At 65.5% G+C, this 17,358-nt stretch overlaps 6 protein-coding genes across 6 annotated transcripts; 4 read left to right on the forward strand and 2 right to left on the reverse strand.

The window, feature by feature from the left end:
* Window positions 1-758: 758 nt before the first annotated feature.
* Q8F55_001456 (uncharacterized protein) lies at window positions 759-2,581 on the forward strand (the record flags this gene model as incomplete). The annotated part of the gene is made up of 5 exons (XM_069350077.1): window positions 759-775; window positions 810-885; window positions 974-1,047; window positions 1,082-1,833; window positions 1,887-2,581. The coding sequence occupies 5 exons, from the start codon at window positions 759-761 to the stop codon at window positions 2,579-2,581; spliced, it is 1,614 nt and encodes a 537-aa protein (XP_069213621.1).
* Window positions 2,582-4,167: 1,586 nt separating this feature from the next.
* Window positions 4,168-6,525, reverse strand: DRS1 (nucleolar DEAD-box protein required for synthesis of 60S ribosomal subunit; the record flags this gene model as incomplete). Its single annotated transcript, XM_069350078.1, has 2 exons — window positions 4,168-4,560; window positions 4,599-6,525. The coding sequence occupies 2 exons, from the start codon at window positions 6,523-6,525 to the stop codon at window positions 4,172-4,174; spliced, it is 2,316 nt and encodes a 771-aa protein (XP_069213622.1). The 3' UTR covers window positions 4,168-4,171.
* A 217-nt stretch (window positions 6,526-6,742) lies between these two features.
* Q8F55_001458 (uncharacterized protein) lies at window positions 6,743-8,155 on the forward strand (the record flags this gene model as incomplete). Its single annotated transcript, XM_069350079.1, has 1 exon — window positions 6,743-8,155. One exon carries the CDS (start codon window positions 6,743-6,745, stop codon window positions 8,153-8,155), a length of 1,413 nt encoding a protein of 470 aa, XP_069213623.1.
* Window positions 8,156-8,456: 301 nt separating this feature from the next.
* On the reverse strand, window positions 8,457-10,021 carry SFC1 (Mitochondrial succinate-fumarate transporter; the record flags this gene model as incomplete). The annotated part of the gene is made up of 5 exons (XM_069350080.1): window positions 8,457-8,691; window positions 8,837-9,281; window positions 9,341-9,476; window positions 9,548-9,608; window positions 9,942-10,021. 5 exons carry the CDS (start codon window positions 10,019-10,021, stop codon window positions 8,457-8,459), a joined length of 957 nt encoding a protein of 318 aa, XP_069213624.1.
* Window positions 10,022-11,712: 1,691 nt separating this feature from the next.
* Window positions 11,713-13,300, forward strand: BCS1 (Complex III assembly protein translocase and chaperone; the record flags this gene model as incomplete). The annotated part of the gene is made up of 2 exons (XM_069350081.1): window positions 11,713-11,885; window positions 11,920-13,300. The coding sequence occupies 2 exons, from the start codon at window positions 11,713-11,715 to the stop codon at window positions 13,298-13,300; spliced, it is 1,554 nt and encodes a 517-aa protein (XP_069213625.1).
* A 1,061-nt stretch (window positions 13,301-14,361) lies between these two features.
* On the forward strand, window positions 14,362-16,795 carry Q8F55_001461 (uncharacterized protein; the record flags this gene model as incomplete). Its single annotated transcript, XM_069350082.1, has 4 exons — window positions 14,362-15,094; window positions 15,312-16,523; window positions 16,575-16,635; window positions 16,714-16,795. The coding sequence occupies 4 exons, from the start codon at window positions 14,362-14,364 to the stop codon at window positions 16,793-16,795; spliced, it is 2,088 nt and encodes a 695-aa protein (XP_069213626.1).
* Window positions 16,796-17,358: the final 563 nt, after the last annotated feature.

Below are 17,358 nucleotides of genomic sequence, written 5' to 3' on the forward strand. Positions count from 1 at the left end.
AATGCCGAGGTGCGGGGGTAGCAACGCGGCTCCAAGTGGGCGTCGCGGCGTCGGCCCGTGTCGTGGCGCGTCGCCGTGTCAGTGGGTGGAGTGTGGAGGGGCCGATTGGGCTCAGAGTCGGGTTTGTGCACTGTCGGGCCGGCGGCGCGGGGTGGGCCATGGCCGCCCGGGGCTGATTGCTTTTCGCGATGACGAGGGGAGGCACGGCGCGGCACGGCGCGCACAGCGCGGGAGCGCGCAGCAGTCGCTTGCGACGACAGGATGCTGCAGACATACGTCGGGTTTATTGCCAAGAATCAGCTGGGGCTTGTTGCGCACCCGATTTAGCGACCGCACAAGGGCCAAGGCAAGTCAGGTGGGCCGTTGGCGGCGCGGCGGGCCGGCGAGGAGTGGGTGGGTCGTGGCTTTGCTCTCGGCTGCAGCATGACGCGCCGGCATGAATCCCGATGCATGCGCCGGGCGAACAGGGCAGAGCCAAGCCACAGCCACAGCGCCAGCCGTGCCGCGGTGCGGCCGAGGGCCCACGGGGGCATGTGCATGTGACCCCCCGGGCCGCCAAGGGGAGCCAACAGCAAGGTTGGCACCACGCGCTCACCAGTGGCCACTAACGCAAAGTCTCACTACTCACTGCTCGCTGGCACGGATGCGTCGCGGGCCGGGCGGGCCGTAGCAGGCAGCGGGGGGCATGGCGACAGTGGGGAGGGGGTATAAAGTTGGTCGTGGGGAGGTGGCAGCTGCCCCATTCCTCACCATCCACCATGGCCCCGACGTACAAGTGGGTTTGCTGGCCGCGCAGTGCTGACGAGTAGAGACGAAACGCTGCACGCTGAGGCGGTAGACTCGAGCCTCGCGTTCGCGCCCAAGAGCGCGTCCCACCGCCGCGCTGTGAGTGGCCTTCCTTCCGGCTCCTTCCCCTCGGCACCTTCCTCCGTCGTCGCGCCCTCTTCCCCCCGTGCCAGCTGACACCTGGCAGTACTACATGGCCGCGCTGTCCTTCTTCGGCATCTTCCTCTTCGGCTACGACACGGGTCTCGGCGGCGGCGTCATGTGAGTTGAGCCAAGGTCGGCGTGCTCACCGTAGCGCCCTCACGACCTTTGCGCACGAGTTTGGGCTCGCGAAGGCAGAGAAGAAGCACCTCGCCGACCTACAGGGCAACATTGTCAGCATCCTCCTCGGCGGAGCCTTCTTCGGTGCGCTCGCCGGCGCGCCCATCGCCGACCGCTGGGGCCGCGTCAAGACGCTCTGGGTCGGCTGTATCGTCTTCACCATTGGCGGTGTCATCCAGACGGCGTGCTTTGGCAGCCTGAACCAGTTCTACGTCGGCCGCCTCGTCGCGGGCTTTGGCGTCGGTTTCATGTCCATGGCCTGCCCTACGTACGCTGGCGAGATTGCGCCCAAGGAGATCCGCGGCCGCATCACGGGCATGTTCCAGATCGTGGTGACCATCGGCGTGGCCTTCAGCTACTGGATCAACTACGGCGTGTCGTTCATGAAGCTCTCGGACGGGTCCAAGCAGTGGCGCATCCCCATCGGCTTCCAGCTCGTCCCCGTCGGCATCATGATGATGCTCCTGCCCTTCCTGCGCGAGTCGCCCCGCTGGCTCGCGACAAAGCACCAGTCGGAGAAGGCGCTGCAGAACCTCGCGTGGATCCGCAACCGCCCTGAGAACGACGTCGCGGTCCAGCTTGAGTTTGCAGAGATCCAGGCGGCCGTCAAGGAGGAGGAGGAGACCAACAAGGGTGCGAGCTGGCGCGAGGTGTTCCAGAAGGGCAACCGCGTTCGCTTCGTCATGGCGTTCGTCATCTTTACACTCCAGCAGTGGAGTGGCCAGAGTGAGTGTGGGGGAGGGGCAGGACCGGGGGTGGCGCCACTGACACCCACCCAGACTCGATCGGATACTACGCGCCCATCATCTTCAGCTCGATCGGCCTCAAGGGTCCCAACACGGGCCTGCTCGCGTCCGGCGTCTACGGTATTGTCAAGATCATTGCGACTGCTGTCTTTGTCATCTTCGGTGTCGACCGCTTCGGACGCAAGCGCCCGCTCATTCTTGGTGCCGGGCTCATGTCGATGTTCCTCTGGATCATCGGTGCCATCTTCAACACCCACCCTCCCGTCAAGGACGCAGTCACAACGAGCAGCGAGAGCATGGCCATGGCCGTCATGATCTACCTGTTCGTCATCCCCTACTGCTTCTCGGTCGGCCCCCTCCCCTGGATCATCTGCTCCGAGATCTTCTCCAACCGCACTCGTCACTTCGGCCTCACCACTGCTGCTGCAACGCAATGGCTCTGGAACTTCGTGGTCAGCAAGTGCACCCCGTTGATGGTCATCGCGCTGCCCAAGGGCGGCATCTTCTTCTTCTTCGCGTGTATCAACATTATCAGCGTCGTGGTGGCCACAATCTTCCTTCCCGAGACCCGTGGCCTCTCCCTCGAGGCCATGGACATTATCTTTGGCGCCACGACCGCCGAGGAGCGCGAGCGCTACCTCCAGGCCCAGGCGCAGGAGATGCACATCGAAAAGGGCGGCGAGGTGGACGTTCACGTCGAGAAGGTGCGCTCGAAGGAGACGGTGTAGGCGGGTGTGGCAGTGTGGCGGTATGGCTTGTGGCGGTGTGGCATGTGGCGGCGGGGTGGGGCGCAAGGCTGGGGAGTGTCTTGTATTGGAACAGGGTAGAGGGTAGTGAAGAGATGTGAATGGGTTGCGTGGGATTGCGAGGGAGGCGAGGGCTGTCATGGGGGGTGGTCGGCCACAGACTGGCCGCCAGAGAAACAACACATGCCGACGGGCCGGTAACCGCAAGCGCAGCGCATGCTGCGACAGATCTCATGACCACTCCTGCCCATCATGCAACCTGACTAGAGGCGGAGCATGGTCGTTGGTGCTGTGTTGTGTTGGAAGGTTGGAGGGCTAGGTAGTGGCACATTCTGCTGGTTAATGGGTTTTCGGTAAGTGGGTGGTATTTTGCAGGTTAATTGTTCTTCAGATTAATAGATTTTTACTTCAGCTGCGTGCGGACCGAACTCATGGCAGCGCCCGGAAGCACGCCTACGTCTCATCCTTCGATGGGAGGCGTTCAGCCGCTGCGAACAAGCCTGTATCGTGGTGTTTGCTGCGGTACGAATTGCGTTTTTACGACATTCGCCACCATGGTGGCACAGCAGGTGATCGCATCCGGCAAGACCCTGGCAGGCGTCAATGATGCCCTCGTATCATCCCCGCGATACAGTCGAGCCGGGGGTACACATCCCGAGAACCTTTCCATGGCATGGAGCTGCTGAGCCAAGAGGGGAGGTGACTGGCGCCAAGCCCATTCACCACGACTTGCTGCCTAATCCTGGCATGCCTAAGTCACTCAACAAGGACGAAGAAGCCATCTTGCTGAGGGACGACGCGAAGAGTAAGATGTGAGGCTGCGATAGGATTGCTAACGCGCTTCAGTCGTCCGTAGGCGCAAGGCACTGGACGATGCCACCGGTTCTGGTGGCTCGGCCATGAGCTGCGCGCAAGTCTGACCCGGACCTTTACGTCCGCCCGGCAACGTGCTCTCGCCAAGAAGCAAGGTACGTCGTTCAAGAGCGACAAGGGCGACTCGCCAGAGTCGGCGAAGGGGGACGTAACGTAGGAGCCTCGGGACGCCACTGACAGGCAGATCAAGACGATACCAGCCCAGCCGAGCTCCTGCTTCACCTGCAACGTGGCACACCAGTCACCGGCAATAAGCTCGGCCGCCTTCATCGAGCTCGATGCCTTCGACAACCCGGACCTCTTCAACGCCAGTGCTGGGACTTTTCGGGTTAATGCGTTTTCATTTTTCAGGTTATTTGTTCACGATGTTAACGGGTATTCAGGTTGTTTGTTTTCGGGTTAATGAGTTTTTATTTTTCAGGTTCTTTGTTTCTTAGGTTAATGGGTTTTATTACTCAGGTTATTGGGTTTTCAGGTTTAATGGTTGTTGGGTTGTTTGATTTACGGGTTTATGGGGTTTCAGGTTACTTGCTTTACAGGTTAATGGGTATTCTTGCCGTCCGAAGCTGGCATGGATGCGAGCCATTCTTCTGCGCTGCCCTCTGTGCCCCCCCACGCCCACGCCCACACCCACGCCCACGCCCACGATATCGAATACATGCCCGCGGCCAAATCTAGATGCAGAGTCAAATGCAGCGCCTACTTCTTCCCCTTGCCCTTGCCGGCCTTGCCCTTGGCGCCCTTGCCCTTCTTGCTCAGGTTGACCTTTGTGGGCTTTGCGCGCATGCCCTCGTGGTCGTCGAACGCGCTGCGCTTTCCGGCCGGCTTGCGCGTGCTCTTGGCCTTGGCCTTGCCGGCCGGCTTGGTCGGCTCGGTGATCTTGCCCGGGCGCGCCTTCTTCTTGGCGTTGCGGATCGCAGCAGACACGCGCTGCGACGCGGCCTGGTCGGCAGCGTCCTCCTCGGCGGCCATCTTGCGGCGCTTCTGGCGACGCGACATGCCGTCGTACTTGCCGTGCTTCTCCTTCTTCTTGGCAGGCTCCTCCTTGGCCGCCTTGGACGTGCCGGCGTGTGCGGCCTTGCCAGCCTCTGCAATCGTCAGTACACCACCACAGCTCCAAACCCACCCTTGGCAGTCTGCTTCTCCTTCTCCGACTGGAACCATGTTCGTGCGGGACGCGAGAAGATCTCGTCCTCGTGCTCGACCATGTTCTGGCCCTTGCGGATCTCCATGTCGGCCTGGCGCATGGCCTTCTCCTCGCGCTCCTCCTTGAGAACGTCGGTGATCTCGTCCTTGAGCTCGTCGAGCTTCTCAGCCATGGCAGAGACGGCCTCGCCAGGGATGATGCGGTGGCGGATCTGGTCGGCCTCGGCCTGCTTGATGACGGCCTTGAGCATCTTGCGGTCGACTTCGCCGACGAGCGTGATCGAGCGACCCTTGCGTCCGGCACGGGCAGTACGACCGACACGGTGGGTGTACTGTGCCAGCTGGCCGGGCATGTCGTAGTTGATGACCGTCTCGACACCCTTGATGTCGAGACCACGAGACGCGAGGTCGGTAGCGAGCAGGTAGTCAACCTTGCCGGCCTTGAAGTCGTTGAGGGCGATCAGACGCTGCTCCTGCGTGAGGTTGCCGTGCAGCTCGGCGGCCTTGAGTCCAAACAGACCAAACACGACACGCATCTGGTGCGCGAGCGCCTTGGACCGGAAGAAGATGATACACCGTTCGCGCACCGTGCGCTGGCAGAGCGTGAGGAGCGACGGTGATCGCAGGTCGTCCTCGCGGATACGCACAAACTCTTGCGTAAGGCCCGCAGCAGTGTGGCGCTTGGCGTCGACGAACACGCGGACGGGCTTGTCGAGCGAGAGCTTGACGAGCTCGTCAACCGAGTCGGACATGGTGGCAGAGAAGAGCATGGTCTGGCGGTTACGCGGGCACTGGCGGACGATTTCGTTGAGCTCGTCGGTGAAACCGGCCTCGAGCATGCGGTCTGCCTCATCGATGACCAGGATGTCGAGCGCCGAGAGGGTAAACGACGGCGTGTTGGTCAAGTGGTCGATCAGACGGCCGGGCGTGGCGATGAGAATGTCGGGCAGCGTGCGGAGAGCGTGCGCCTGGGCGTTGAGCGACAGGCCACCGACAAGGAGCGCGAAGCGGACGTCGAGGCCGCCGCGCTCGGCGAGCGCCTTGCCGACTTGCTCGACCTGGACGGCGAGCTCTCGAGTCGGGCAGAGCACGAGGACACGGCAAGCCTGGCCACCGCGTCCGCGGTCGCGGTAGGACAGACGCTCAAGGATGGGGATCATGAACGCGCCCGTCTTTCCGGAACCGGTGACGGCCGAACCGAGGATGTCGCGGCCGAGCAGCGCGAGCGGGACGGCGCGCGACTGGATCGGCGTGGGCGCGGCGAAGCCGAGCGACGTGAGCGCGCGCAGAAGCGGTCGCGAGAGGTTCATCGAGGCGAAGCTGGTGGGGAGGTCGGTCTGGGTCGCGGTAGGGTCGGCAGAGAAGAAGGCGTCCTTGCGGGCTTCTTCGGCGGCATCGACCTCGGAGGCGTCAGAGTCGGAGTCGGCGTCGGCGTCCTCGTCGTCTTCCTCCTCCTCCTCCTCGTCGTCCTCGTCCTCTCCCTCCTCCTCATCGCCATCAACGTCCATCCCTTCGTCGTCACCCTCGTCCTCTCCCTCCCCCTCCTCGCCGTCCTCGGCATCGCTTCCCTCCTCGTCTCCCTCGCTCCCGCTCTCCTCGTCGTCGCTGCCCTCATCCCGTCTCCGCTTGCGCTCGCGGTAGCTCTGGAGCGGCTTGCCCGTCCTCCTGGCGATAATGTCGTCGACGGTGATCGGCGCCTCCTTGCCCTGCACCTCGTCGCCGCCCCACAGGTCGAGCACGCCCTCGGTGTTGTTGCCGCCGAGGTCGAACGTGAACTCGGCGTTGAGGTCGTCCGTCTTCTCAGCCGCCGGCGCCGCCGCGCGCTTGCTGCTCTCGGCGCGGGACGAGACCTCGATCTCCTGTCCCTCGTCGTCCGAGTCGATCGTGCCGATAAAGTCGAGGACCATGGTGTCGGTGTGATGTGGTCGATGTGAGTGCAGCTCGCAGCTCGACCAAATATTAGCCCCTCAGCTCGCCGCTGGCTGGAAATTCTGGATACGGGTCACGTGCAAAGCCGGAGACTGGCCAAACTCCGCCGATTTGTGTCACCTGCATTGTTGATGCTGGTCGAGCAGCAACCTTCCTTCCCATGCATTCACCTCGACCACCGAGTCACACGCCACCATGTCCGCGAGCAGCGCGAACTCCTCGCGCGCCGACGCATGGGTGTGGAACGCCGCGCTGGGCGTGTACTACCAGGCCGCGAGCGACACGTACGCGCTGGCGTCGGCCGCGACTGGCGAGTGGACGTACCTCACCGCGGCCGAGTTTGCGGCGGGGCGACACACCGAGGCCGCTCCCGCCGGGCCAAGACGCAGCGCCGAGCGCGAGGAGGGCGAGGTGCTCGACGACGTCGGCTGGGGCGGGCTCATGGCGCCCGAGCAGCTCGAGCGCGTCGTCAAGGACCGCGACAAGCCCACCGGCGTAAAGGAAGGCAGGAAGGCCGAGCCATACACCAAGAACGGGTACGACCCGTACGGGCGCGACAAGCACGACAAGCACGACAAGGGACACGACCCATACGGGCGGGACGGGACGCCGGACCGGCACGCAGCGTACGGCTCGCCAGCGGTGCACGACGCCTCGGAGCCAGCGCCGATGCCGCCCCACATCCTCCGGCTGGTCGTCAAGCGCTCGCGCGCGCTGGCTCCCGGCGCGGTCGCGGTGCTCGACGCGCGCGAGGGCGGCATCCAGCTCGGCAGGGACCGGTGCGAGGCGGGCGCGCCGGCGCGGGTGCGCGTCCGCGAGATGGAGGTTAGCAAGACGCATGCGGTCGTGTACTGGGGCGCTGGGGCCGGCGCCGACGACGACACCTGGCACGTCGTCGACCTCGGCTCGACGCTGGGCACGTACGTCGCGCACCCTGGCGAACGCGATGCCACCCGCCTGTCCGAGCCAAAGGCGAGCTCGCAGCCGTACCCCCTCCGCCACTTGTCCCGCCTCACGCTCGGCACGACGACGTTCGTCGCGCACGTGCACGCCGACTGGCCGTGCGCCGAGTGCCAGATGGGCGGGAATGTGCAGGTGCCGCTGGATGACGGGGCAGACTCGGGCGTCTCGACCCCGACGGCGGCGGCGGCCGAGCCTGAGCTGGTGGCGCTCGACGCGGCCCAGCGCCGCGGCAACAGGCAGTTCAAGCGCAAGCTCGAGCTCGACGCGCTGCGCGGCTCGCTGTTGGGTGACGAGGCGCGCCAGCAGCCAAAGGGGTACGTCGACCGCTCGGCCCAGCGCCGCAGGCTGCACCCGCGCTCGCCGCCGCGGCCTGCCGAGCGGGAGCGGGAGCACGACGCCGCGCCGGCGCCGGCACCGGGCCCGTCGAGCACCGCGCGCAACCTCCTCGCGCGCCAGGGCTGGAGCGAGGGGCAGGGCCTTGGTCGCGACCTCTCTGGCCGGGCCGACGCGATCGTGCCCGTCTTGCGCACGGAGCGCGCCGGCCTCGGCGCGCGCGGCCAGCTCGCCGACTCTGGCGACGCTTCACACGGCGACTGGCGCCAGCGTGGGCGCCAGCGCCGCTGGGACGAGGTGGGCCGCAGCTGAGCCAGTGCACCAGCCCCATTGTATGTACGTCCACGTCCACGTCGTGATGACCAGCTTGTGCTGACGCAGGTTATCAGATATCGCCTCGTCACTACTCCCCGCACCTCGGCTATCAGCCGTATCAATCAATCCAAGAGTCGCACGACTCTGTTGTACAACATGCATGCTAGGCCCTGTACTATGGCTCGGTACTTTTCTCCTCGCCCGCGCAAGACTCGGCGCCGCTGCTCCGCGCCAATGCTGCTCATGCTCGCTGGCGAACCCTCTACAACCGTGTGGTGGTGCTTGTGTCGCCCAACCACTAGCTGTCGTAGTCGTCCTTGATGGTCGCGGGCGTCTTGGCCTGGTCAATGAGGCGCTTGACGCGCTCGTAGACGGTGAAGACGATGGCCTGGCCGGGGGCGACACGGAGGACACGGGGCGTGATACCCTTGTAGAAGGCCGAGGGGCCCTCGTTCTTGAACATCTCGGTGGCCACCTTCATGAAGCGCGAGAAGGCAGTCTCGCCGGGGACCTTTGACGCGCGCTGGATACGGCTGCGGGGGTGTCAGGAATGGCTCTCAGGGTGGGGTTGGGGGTGGGGGAGGGGGAGCGTGGCGTTGGCTCGGCGTTCGGGGTAAAGTATACCCGGAGCACGGAGCTCCTCGCTCCTCCCTCCCCCAATGATCATCGACCACTCACGTCTTGATCGTGTCGATCGGCGCGTTCGAGAAGGGACCCATGGCACCGGAAACAAGACCGAGCACCAGAGTCTGGTACGAGGGCAGGTCACCCTTGACGGCGTACTCGGGCTGGAACTGGAGAGCCCACTTGCGGAAGTACTGGTACGCGGTGAAGTTGACACCCTGGTTGGTGGCCTGGCGGAGGGCAGTGAGGGCCACACCACGGTAGAGGGTGCCGAAACCCTCCTCGGCGACAATCTTGTACGCGGCGTGCGCGGCGTTGCGGTAGCGCGGCACGGCGTCGGGGTCGGCGAGCGAGTGCTGCTGCGCCTGGAGACGGATCTTGACCACCTCCATGGGGTTGACGACGAGCACGGCCTCGGTGGCACCGGCTCCGAGACCGGCGACAAAGGTCGCGCCGGGCGAGATCTTGCCCTCGGCGTTGGCGAGCCAGCCCTTGTACACTGCGGGGGGGTTAGAGTGGTTCCAAGGCCGGTGGCGCCGGCGCCGGGGACACACTCACGCTCAAACGACGCAAAGCGAATAGCCATCTTGGGCACGATACCCGTGACGACGGCGCCGAGACCCTTGTACAGGCCGAGCGGGGTCTCGCGGGCGACGATCTGGCGACCGGTCGCGAAGAAGCCGAGGGGCTTGAGCTGTTCCGAGGTCAGTTCCGAGTTCCGATCGAGGCGCCAGCTGGCTCGGAAGAGCCAGCCAGAGTACTCACGCCCTTGGCCTTGCGCGACTTGGACAGCTGCATGCGCACCTTGATCGTGTCGAGCGGGTGGCTGGGGTGGTGAGCAAAGTTGCCCTGCGGTACGCCCCGAGCTCGGTGCGGTGGGGCCCGCCCCCGACCCGCCTTCCTCGTCTTCCCCCCTCGTGCTGCCTGGCTCGCCTTCCCTCGCCCATCCACCCCAGCTCTCCCCGCTCGCTGCGCTCGGAGGTGGGTGTCGCCCAGGTGTCGCCCACCCACCTTGCCTGGGGCACGAGCAAGACGTCACCCGCCCGCGTGTCCGCCCTGGGGAAGACGATGCTCCCCCCGCCCCACCCCTCCACGCGCTCTTCCGCCCCCCCTGCGATGCCCTCATGCCTCCATCCGCCCCAAGCTGCCAACTACTCACCAGACGAGGGCCTCTGCCAGACCGGCAGTACCACCGGCGATGAGGTGGGTGCTGAGGGGGACCTTCTCCTTCTTGGACATTTTGCCTAGCTGTGGTGTGTGTGGTGGTTGAAGCGAGTGTGGCGCTGGCTGTGTGGGGGGGAGGTGTCGTCTGGCCTTGGTGGTGGGGCTTGCTTGTGTGCGCTGCGTGCGAGTCGCGATGGGTGTGAGCGGTGTGGTCGAGAGAGAGAAGACGACGAGTTGTTGACGGCCTGGGTTTTTTACCACTGAGTGGTCGGGTGGGACGTGTAGGCTCCCCTCCCATCGCATTGCCGGGTGGGAGACGCTGGCCTGGCTGGACTGGGCTGGGTGGCTACGGCCGGGCCGGCCAGCGGGTGGGTGGGTGGCTCATTCGGGCTGGCACAGTGGCCCCATAACCGGTAACTTCACTCAATTCCTATTGTCCGACGTTGTACAGTGCAAGCATCTCTTCGGAACTACGCGGCGGTAGCCAGCTTCATGTAGGAACGACGCGAACAACCACCACCATGCATCGACTCGACCCGACCACTGGCCACTGGCTCACTCGCTCGGCCCATGCATCATCCCGCAGCCCGTAGCCCCCCGCGCCGCCCCACCGGGCCCTCACGGCGGCGCGTGCCCCCTCACTCCGCCGCCTCCGCTCTCCTCCGTAGCTTAGCTTGCCAAGGTCGCTGCCGCCGGACTCGACGGCCCCTTGGCTCGTCGACGCGAGTAATTTTGTTTAGCCCAGCCACAGCCAGCGTGGATATTCTCGTTGTTCGGCTCTATCTCGCTGGCGGCAGGGACAACCACCAGCACGGGCCAAAGCGGGTGCCCCGTGGTCTACATGTCTGGCGTGCTCGTCGCCATCTTGACGGCCGAGAGTAGAGTTGCATGGCACATGGCGCATCCACCGACGGCGCGTCCATGCTCCCTTCGGCTTTGGTGGCGCCGGGAGGTGCAGTGGTGTCAACACTCACGCGACCACTTGCCTTGCTGCTTGTTGCCCCGGGTATACGCCGCCCGACGTTCGACTCCCTCCCTCGCTCGACGGCCCATCGCACCACGTTGATCGACGCTGCCGCCGGTATCATCGGCATCGGCACTGGCTGGCCCGGCGTTGGTTCGGGCCCGCGCCCGCGCCCGCACACCCTACACCACCACCCTGCCGGCGACCGTTGACGCTCGCACAACTTGTCGTGGAGCGCACGGCGGCGTGCATGCGTGTGCGTGCACATGCGCGTTGTGTTTCGGCCGCAGCGGGGCAAAGGGCCCCCGTGGGCCGTGACGATGCATAGCTAGTCATCGGCAGGAGCGAGCGCCGATCGCAGCCAGCCAGCCAGCCAGGACGACGCGCCGGCCGAGATTCCACGAATCCCGGGCTTGGGCATTCGCGGCGATGGCGTCGTACCCGGCTGCCCAAGGTAAACAGGCAGACAAGCAGGGCAGCGTGACGCGTGGGGACGCTGTCAGCGGCTGGTGGGCAGCGCCATGCTCGCCATTGTCGCGAGGCCTAGCGGCGGTGGGCTCGGCGGGTGAGGTCGCGGCGATGGCTGCGCGGCTGCAGTGGTGGTCGACACGAAGACTGAAATCCGGAGGGCCGAAGGTGGCCGGTGCTCGCTCAGCTCAGGGACTCCACGTGAAGGACGCGTGAGAGCCACGCACACAGGGCCGCGGAGATCAGCCCATCCCCGCCTCCCCCACCGTCATCGTCCGCGACTTTTGTTTTTCGGCGCAGCGACGACAACAGCGACAAGACCATCACACACACCATGAACTTTGGCGGCCTCGCAGCAGGCAAGGGCAAGGCCCCGGCGGCGGCGCCAGCAGCGTCTGCAGAGGCAACGCCTCCCCCGTCGCTCGAAGCCGGACCGAGCACGCTCCCAGCAGCCCCCGCCCTCCCCGACCCCGAGCCTTCCCTCATCCAGAAGATCATGGCGGACAAGTACGTCCTCCGCTGCCTCCGGCGCTAACCCCAGCCCGTACTTCTCCGCCGGTGCCGGCCTCATGGGCCTCGGTGTCGTCCTCACCGGCTTGCGGCGCGGCGTCAAGCTCGCGTCCACGGCCGCCCGGCGCCGCATGCTCATCACGCTCGAGATCCCGTCCAAGGACCGCGCGTACCCCTGGTTCCTCGAGTGGATGGCGGCACAGGCCAACGCGGCAAAGCAGGTCCCAGCAGAGCACCGCGGCATCCGCGGCATCCTCAGCGGCCGGATGAACCAGCTGCCGAGCCACGAGCTGGCCGTCGAGACGACGTACAAGCAGCACGAGAACGGCGCGTCCGAGGCGCTCTTCAACCTCGTTCCAGGGCCGGGCACCCACTACTTCCGGTATAGCGGCCACTGGTTCCAGGTCAAGCGCGAGCGCGACGCAAAGCTCATGGACCTGCACTCGGGCTCGCCGTGGGAGACGCTCACGCTCACTGGCCTGTCCTCGTCGCGCGCGCTCCTCCCCGGCCTGCTGGCCGAGGCGCGTGAGCTCGCAGAGCAGAGCACAGAGGGAAAGACGGTGGTGTACACGGCCTGGGGGACAGAGTGGCGCCCGTTCGGCAAGCCCCGCCGCCGGCGCGAGATGGGCTCGGTGGTCCTCGGCGAGGGCATCGCCGAGCGCACCGAGGCGGATCTGCGCGCGTTCCTCGGAAGGAACAAGTGGTATGCCGAGCGAGGCATCCCATACCGCCGAGGATACCTCCTCCACGGCCCGCCGGGCTCGGGCAAGACGTCGTTCATCCAGGCGCTCGCCGGCGCGATGCAGTACAACATCGCCGTGCTCAACCTCGCCGAGCGCGGCCTGACCGACGACAAGCTCAACCACCTGCTTGGGTTGGTGCCCGACCGCAGCTTTATCCTGCTCGAGGACATTGACTCGGCGTTCACACGGCGTGTCCAGACATCAGAGGACGGCTTCAAGTCGAGCGTGACGTTTAGTGGACTGCTCAACGCGCTCGACGGCGTCACGAGCTCGGAAGAACGCATCATCTTCATGACGACCAACCACTACGACCGGCTGGACCCGGCGCTCATCCGCCCCGGCCGTGTCGACCTGCACGAGCTGCTCGATGACGCGGCCGGCGAGCAGGCGTACAGGCTGTTTGTCAAGTTCTACGCTGCGGGTGGCGGCGCAGAAGAGGCCGCAGCCGAGAAGGCGGTCGAGGCCGGCGACCCCGACCCGCTGCTGCGCGACGAGAAGCTGAGCGTCGACGAGATCGAGACCCTCGGGCGCGACGTCGCCGCTGCGGTCGACGCTGCGCGCGCAGACGGCCGCACAGTCAGCATGGCGAGTCTGCAGGGGCACTTTATCCGGCACGGCGCGCGCGAGAGCGTTGGGGGCGTCGACGCGCTGTGCCGCGTGCGCGAGTAGGCACCGGTGTAGACGCAGGCAATCACCACCATGGCGTCGACGCGCTTTGCGGCGTGCGAGCGTAGGCCGTCGGTGTACACGCACACGCAGACAATCACCACCATTCATAATCATCATCACATGCATCATGGGGAGCGAGTGGCTGCAGGCATGGCGCGCGGCGGCCGGCGTGGCGCGTCAAAGGCTGTTTAGGAGGTAGGGTGCGGCCCTGGCAGCTGCCTGCCCACTGGCGGCGGCGTGCGGCTGTTGCTGCGGCGCGGCGCGGCGCAGGGGGTGCCAAGACTTTTGGCTGCTGCGCAGCGCGCCGAGGTGTAACACTAGGTGGGATGTGGGCTGTGGGCTGGCGTCGGGTTGTGCTGCTGCCTCGAGGAGAAGCGCATGCGTGCGACGACGAGCGAGTACAGGCATAGACTGTGGGTGGAGCCAGAGCTGGAGCCTCGCCGCGCGCTGGAATACTGCGCTCGAGCCAAAGCAGTCTTGGCATCGACAATGACGCGCGGCGGCGAAAAGTAAAAACAAGGGGGGGTGGTAAGATTTTTTCTGCTGCGGCCCTGCGCTGCGAGTAGCTGATAGGAAAAGCAACCCTGTGCTAGGCTGAATGCATGCATACGCTGCGGCGAGCTGCGCGGGCTGGCGAGGCTGGGCACTGCGTCGTGCTTAGGAAACGCAGTGCCTGCCGTTGGTCAGACACGGCAGTGGGTGCGGTGGGGTCGAGCCTGCCCGCCAGCCCGCCAGCCGCGCTCGACGTCGTAGTCGGGCAGTTTCATCCTCCGCAGCACAACAGCCGACGAGCGACGCGACCACGACCACGACGACTGCCTCTTGCCCTTTGCTCTTACTACGACTCTGCTCATACCCATACCCATACCCCACCCGACCGCCGACCTCCGTGTGTATACTACGCCCGCCGCCACCGCAGCAGCCGCGCACACGACCACCCGCGCCTGCCGATAAGCCCCGCCCCAGCCCACCCGTCCCGATAGCTGCGGGCTGCGCCGCGCCCGCCTTTAATACTCGCCAGCGCTTCGCCCCAGCGCGATGCCCACGTCCCCCGCACCACAATGAACGACAGCGACCACAGCGACAGCAGCGAGAGCAGCGCGAGCTCCTTTGCGTCGACGAGCAGCGCCAGCTCGAGCCCGCCGCCGCCGGCGCGGGGGAAGCGCCGCCCCACGCCATGGTTCAGCATCACGCCGCCGGCCCACCCGGAACGGGAGTACGACTTGGTGCCGGTGCACGCGCGGCGCGCCCGCGCACCGCCGCGCTCGCCCTCGCCGCCGAGCTCGGACTCGTCCTGGTCGTCGTGGGAGCCACCGCGCCGCCGCCGCCGGCAGTGGCCGAGCGCACAGTGGCCAGCGGGCCGGCGCACGCCGCAGCTGGTGCTCGCGCTCCTCGTCCCCGTCCTCGGCCTGCTCCTCGCGCTCGAGCTGCGCTCGCAGCACGCTCTCCGGCGGGCCTGGGCGGCCGAGCACACCGCGCGGGTGGCCGCGAACGCGCCAGACGCGAGGGGGCGCGTCGACCTCGCTGCGCTGAGGGGCGCCGCGCTCCGCCAGAAGAGGGAAGGGGCGCTTGCCGCGCTGGAAGCGTACGACGTGCTCGATGAGCAGGAGGAGGCATCGCTCGCCGCCTCGGCGGCGGACGCGTGGCCCGCGTGGTGGGGCAGCGTTGACGACGTCGGCCCGTCGCCGTTCGACCATGTCCCCGCCGCGGGCGGGCCGCGCCGCGTCCTCTTCCTCACGTCCTACGACGACTACCTCGAGCGCATGAACACGCACACCTACGAGATTGTTGACGGTGAGTCTCGTGGCGCGGGCGATCGGTGCGGGGCGCTCTGGGCGCCGCTTGGCAGGGTGTGGCTGCGGGCTGCAGCGGGCCAATGTGGCACTCCGAGTTGCAAGCTGCATACCCCGGCGTTTGGGGTGTCGTCAACGGCGTGGCCACAGCCACCACCATTGCATGCGCGGGGCTCGATTGGGGCTTGACGGGGGGGACTGTTGCTGACACGGCGCAGCCGCCATCCGCCACCCAAACGTCATTGTCGACGTCTGGGGCCCAGGGTGGTCCGGGTACGACTGGAACGTGACGCTCAGCGTGAATGTCAAGCGCCGCGCCAACCGCGTCGCCGATATCGAGCTGCACAAGGAGGTGCATGAGAAGAATGCCGACGCCGCGGCGCAGGAGTATCGCCGCGAGCAGTGGGCCACCAACCGGAAAGAGTGGGCGCGGAAATTCCTCGACGTGACGCGCCCGCCAGACCCCTCCGACTACCAGGTGCCGTTTCAAGCGCCGACCTGGAAGCACTTTGACGACGAGTGCAACTCGGTTGTCAAGTACGACATTGTGTGGACGTTTAGCGACATTTACAAGGCCAGCGACATGGCGCACGTCGACGCGCTCGACTGCGGGGCCCTGCTCGTCCAGCAGCTCGGCGACTGCCACGAGCACCGCTGCATGAAGGAGTGGTACCCTCAGGCCAACAACATCACGCTTACCAAGTATGCCTTTGAGCTGGAGGAAATCTTCAACTACGACAACGTCCGCAAGCACTACCCCAACTTCACGATGGGGCTCTTCGGTCACTCTCCAGACACTGGCAACGAGTGGGACTTTTACCCGACCGCGTGGGCAGCAAAGCGCAACAAGGCTATGATCTTCGGATACGACGGCAGCTTCTATCCGATCCGCACGACGATTACCGACAATCTCAACCGGCTCAGAGACGACCCACACAGGTCTGATAGCGAGGCGCTCGTCGGTCGTCACCAGCACCCGGGGTACACGGTCGGAATTCCCGAGTCGGCACGGACAACTCCGCTGGAAACATATCAGCTGGGGCACGAAACGTACAAGACGCATCGGGCGCTCCGTGCCGACTTTGGTCGCGGCATGCGTGAGGCCCAAATCTGCGTGTTTGATTCCAGCCTAGAGCGCAAGATGATTCGCAAGTACGCCCAGGCCATGCTCAGCGGGTGTGTGCTGGCTACCGATCTGCCCACCGAGCACGAGGAGGCCCTGTCCAAGTTTACCATCCCGCTCGAGCCTTCGTGGAGTATCGACCAGATTGAGCGCCAGCTGCAAAAGTTCCTCGACGACCCGGCGCGCCTGCACCAGATGGCACTGGATGCGTTTGCGTACGCGCGCAAGCATTTAACGACCACGAGCAAGGTGTCGAGCGTGCTCGCGCTGGCCGACTCGTACCGCGCCGGTGCGCGGGGTTATGATCGTGAGTACCGACGGGATGTCGGCGCCGGCGCTAGTTCTGACCGTGACCCAGATGCCTTTGGGTTTTCGTCGAGATGTAGAGCATACTGGAGTGGGGATGACGCGCAGCGACCGTGAGTGTGCCGGCGTGGTGCCCATGTGCCCATGTGTGCCCATGTGGCTCGATCGTATCGGCTACTAACCACTTGCAGGCCATGGTGCAAGGCTGAGCACGGGTACCGGGGACTTGAAGATCGCGTCAGCAAGGAGACGGGTGGTGACAGGGAGGATTGATTGTAGCATGTGCACGCCGCCACGGCCGCGCCAGCCGCTGCCGCGGGGCAATTGTAGACCATCCATAGTTAGTTTTGTCGTGGGCGCCGCGGTGTCGGTCGCCCACGCGTCATTGCATTGCATCTTGCACGGTTAACACGAAGAGTCAGTCGCGTCGCGTCGGTGTCGGTGTCGGTGTCGGTGTCGGAGGGGGCGCTTGGGGGCGCTTTTGTTTCCGGTGCATCCGGGCAAAGGCAGTGGTCGAGGGTGAAGGGCCGGCGCCGCAGCGTCAGTGCAAGACATGTCGCGCTTGTTACCCGTCAAGTTGCCCGGCGACAGTGGGCGGGGAGCATTCATTAAGGGTGGGCGGTATGATAGGCGTCATGGTGATGTGGGTGGCTTGCTGGCTACAGCAAAAGTCGCGATTGAACAATCGCATGGTATGCGTGCAGGAATGGATGGCGCAGAGGCGTTGTGTGATGCTCTGAGCGCGACACGGGTCTGGTCTTGCTTTCTGAGATCACGTAGCGCTCAGCTGGAGCAAGCACTTGAGCAGGAACAGGGCAGCGGCGGCGAGGCACATG

This window comes from Vanrija albida (genome assembly GCF_041260175.1).
Source record: "Vanrija albida strain AlHP1 chromosome Unknown contig_1, whole genome shotgun sequence".
Classification (NCBI taxonomy): Eukaryota; Fungi; Basidiomycota; class Tremellomycetes; order Trichosporonales; family Trichosporonaceae; genus Vanrija; species Vanrija albida.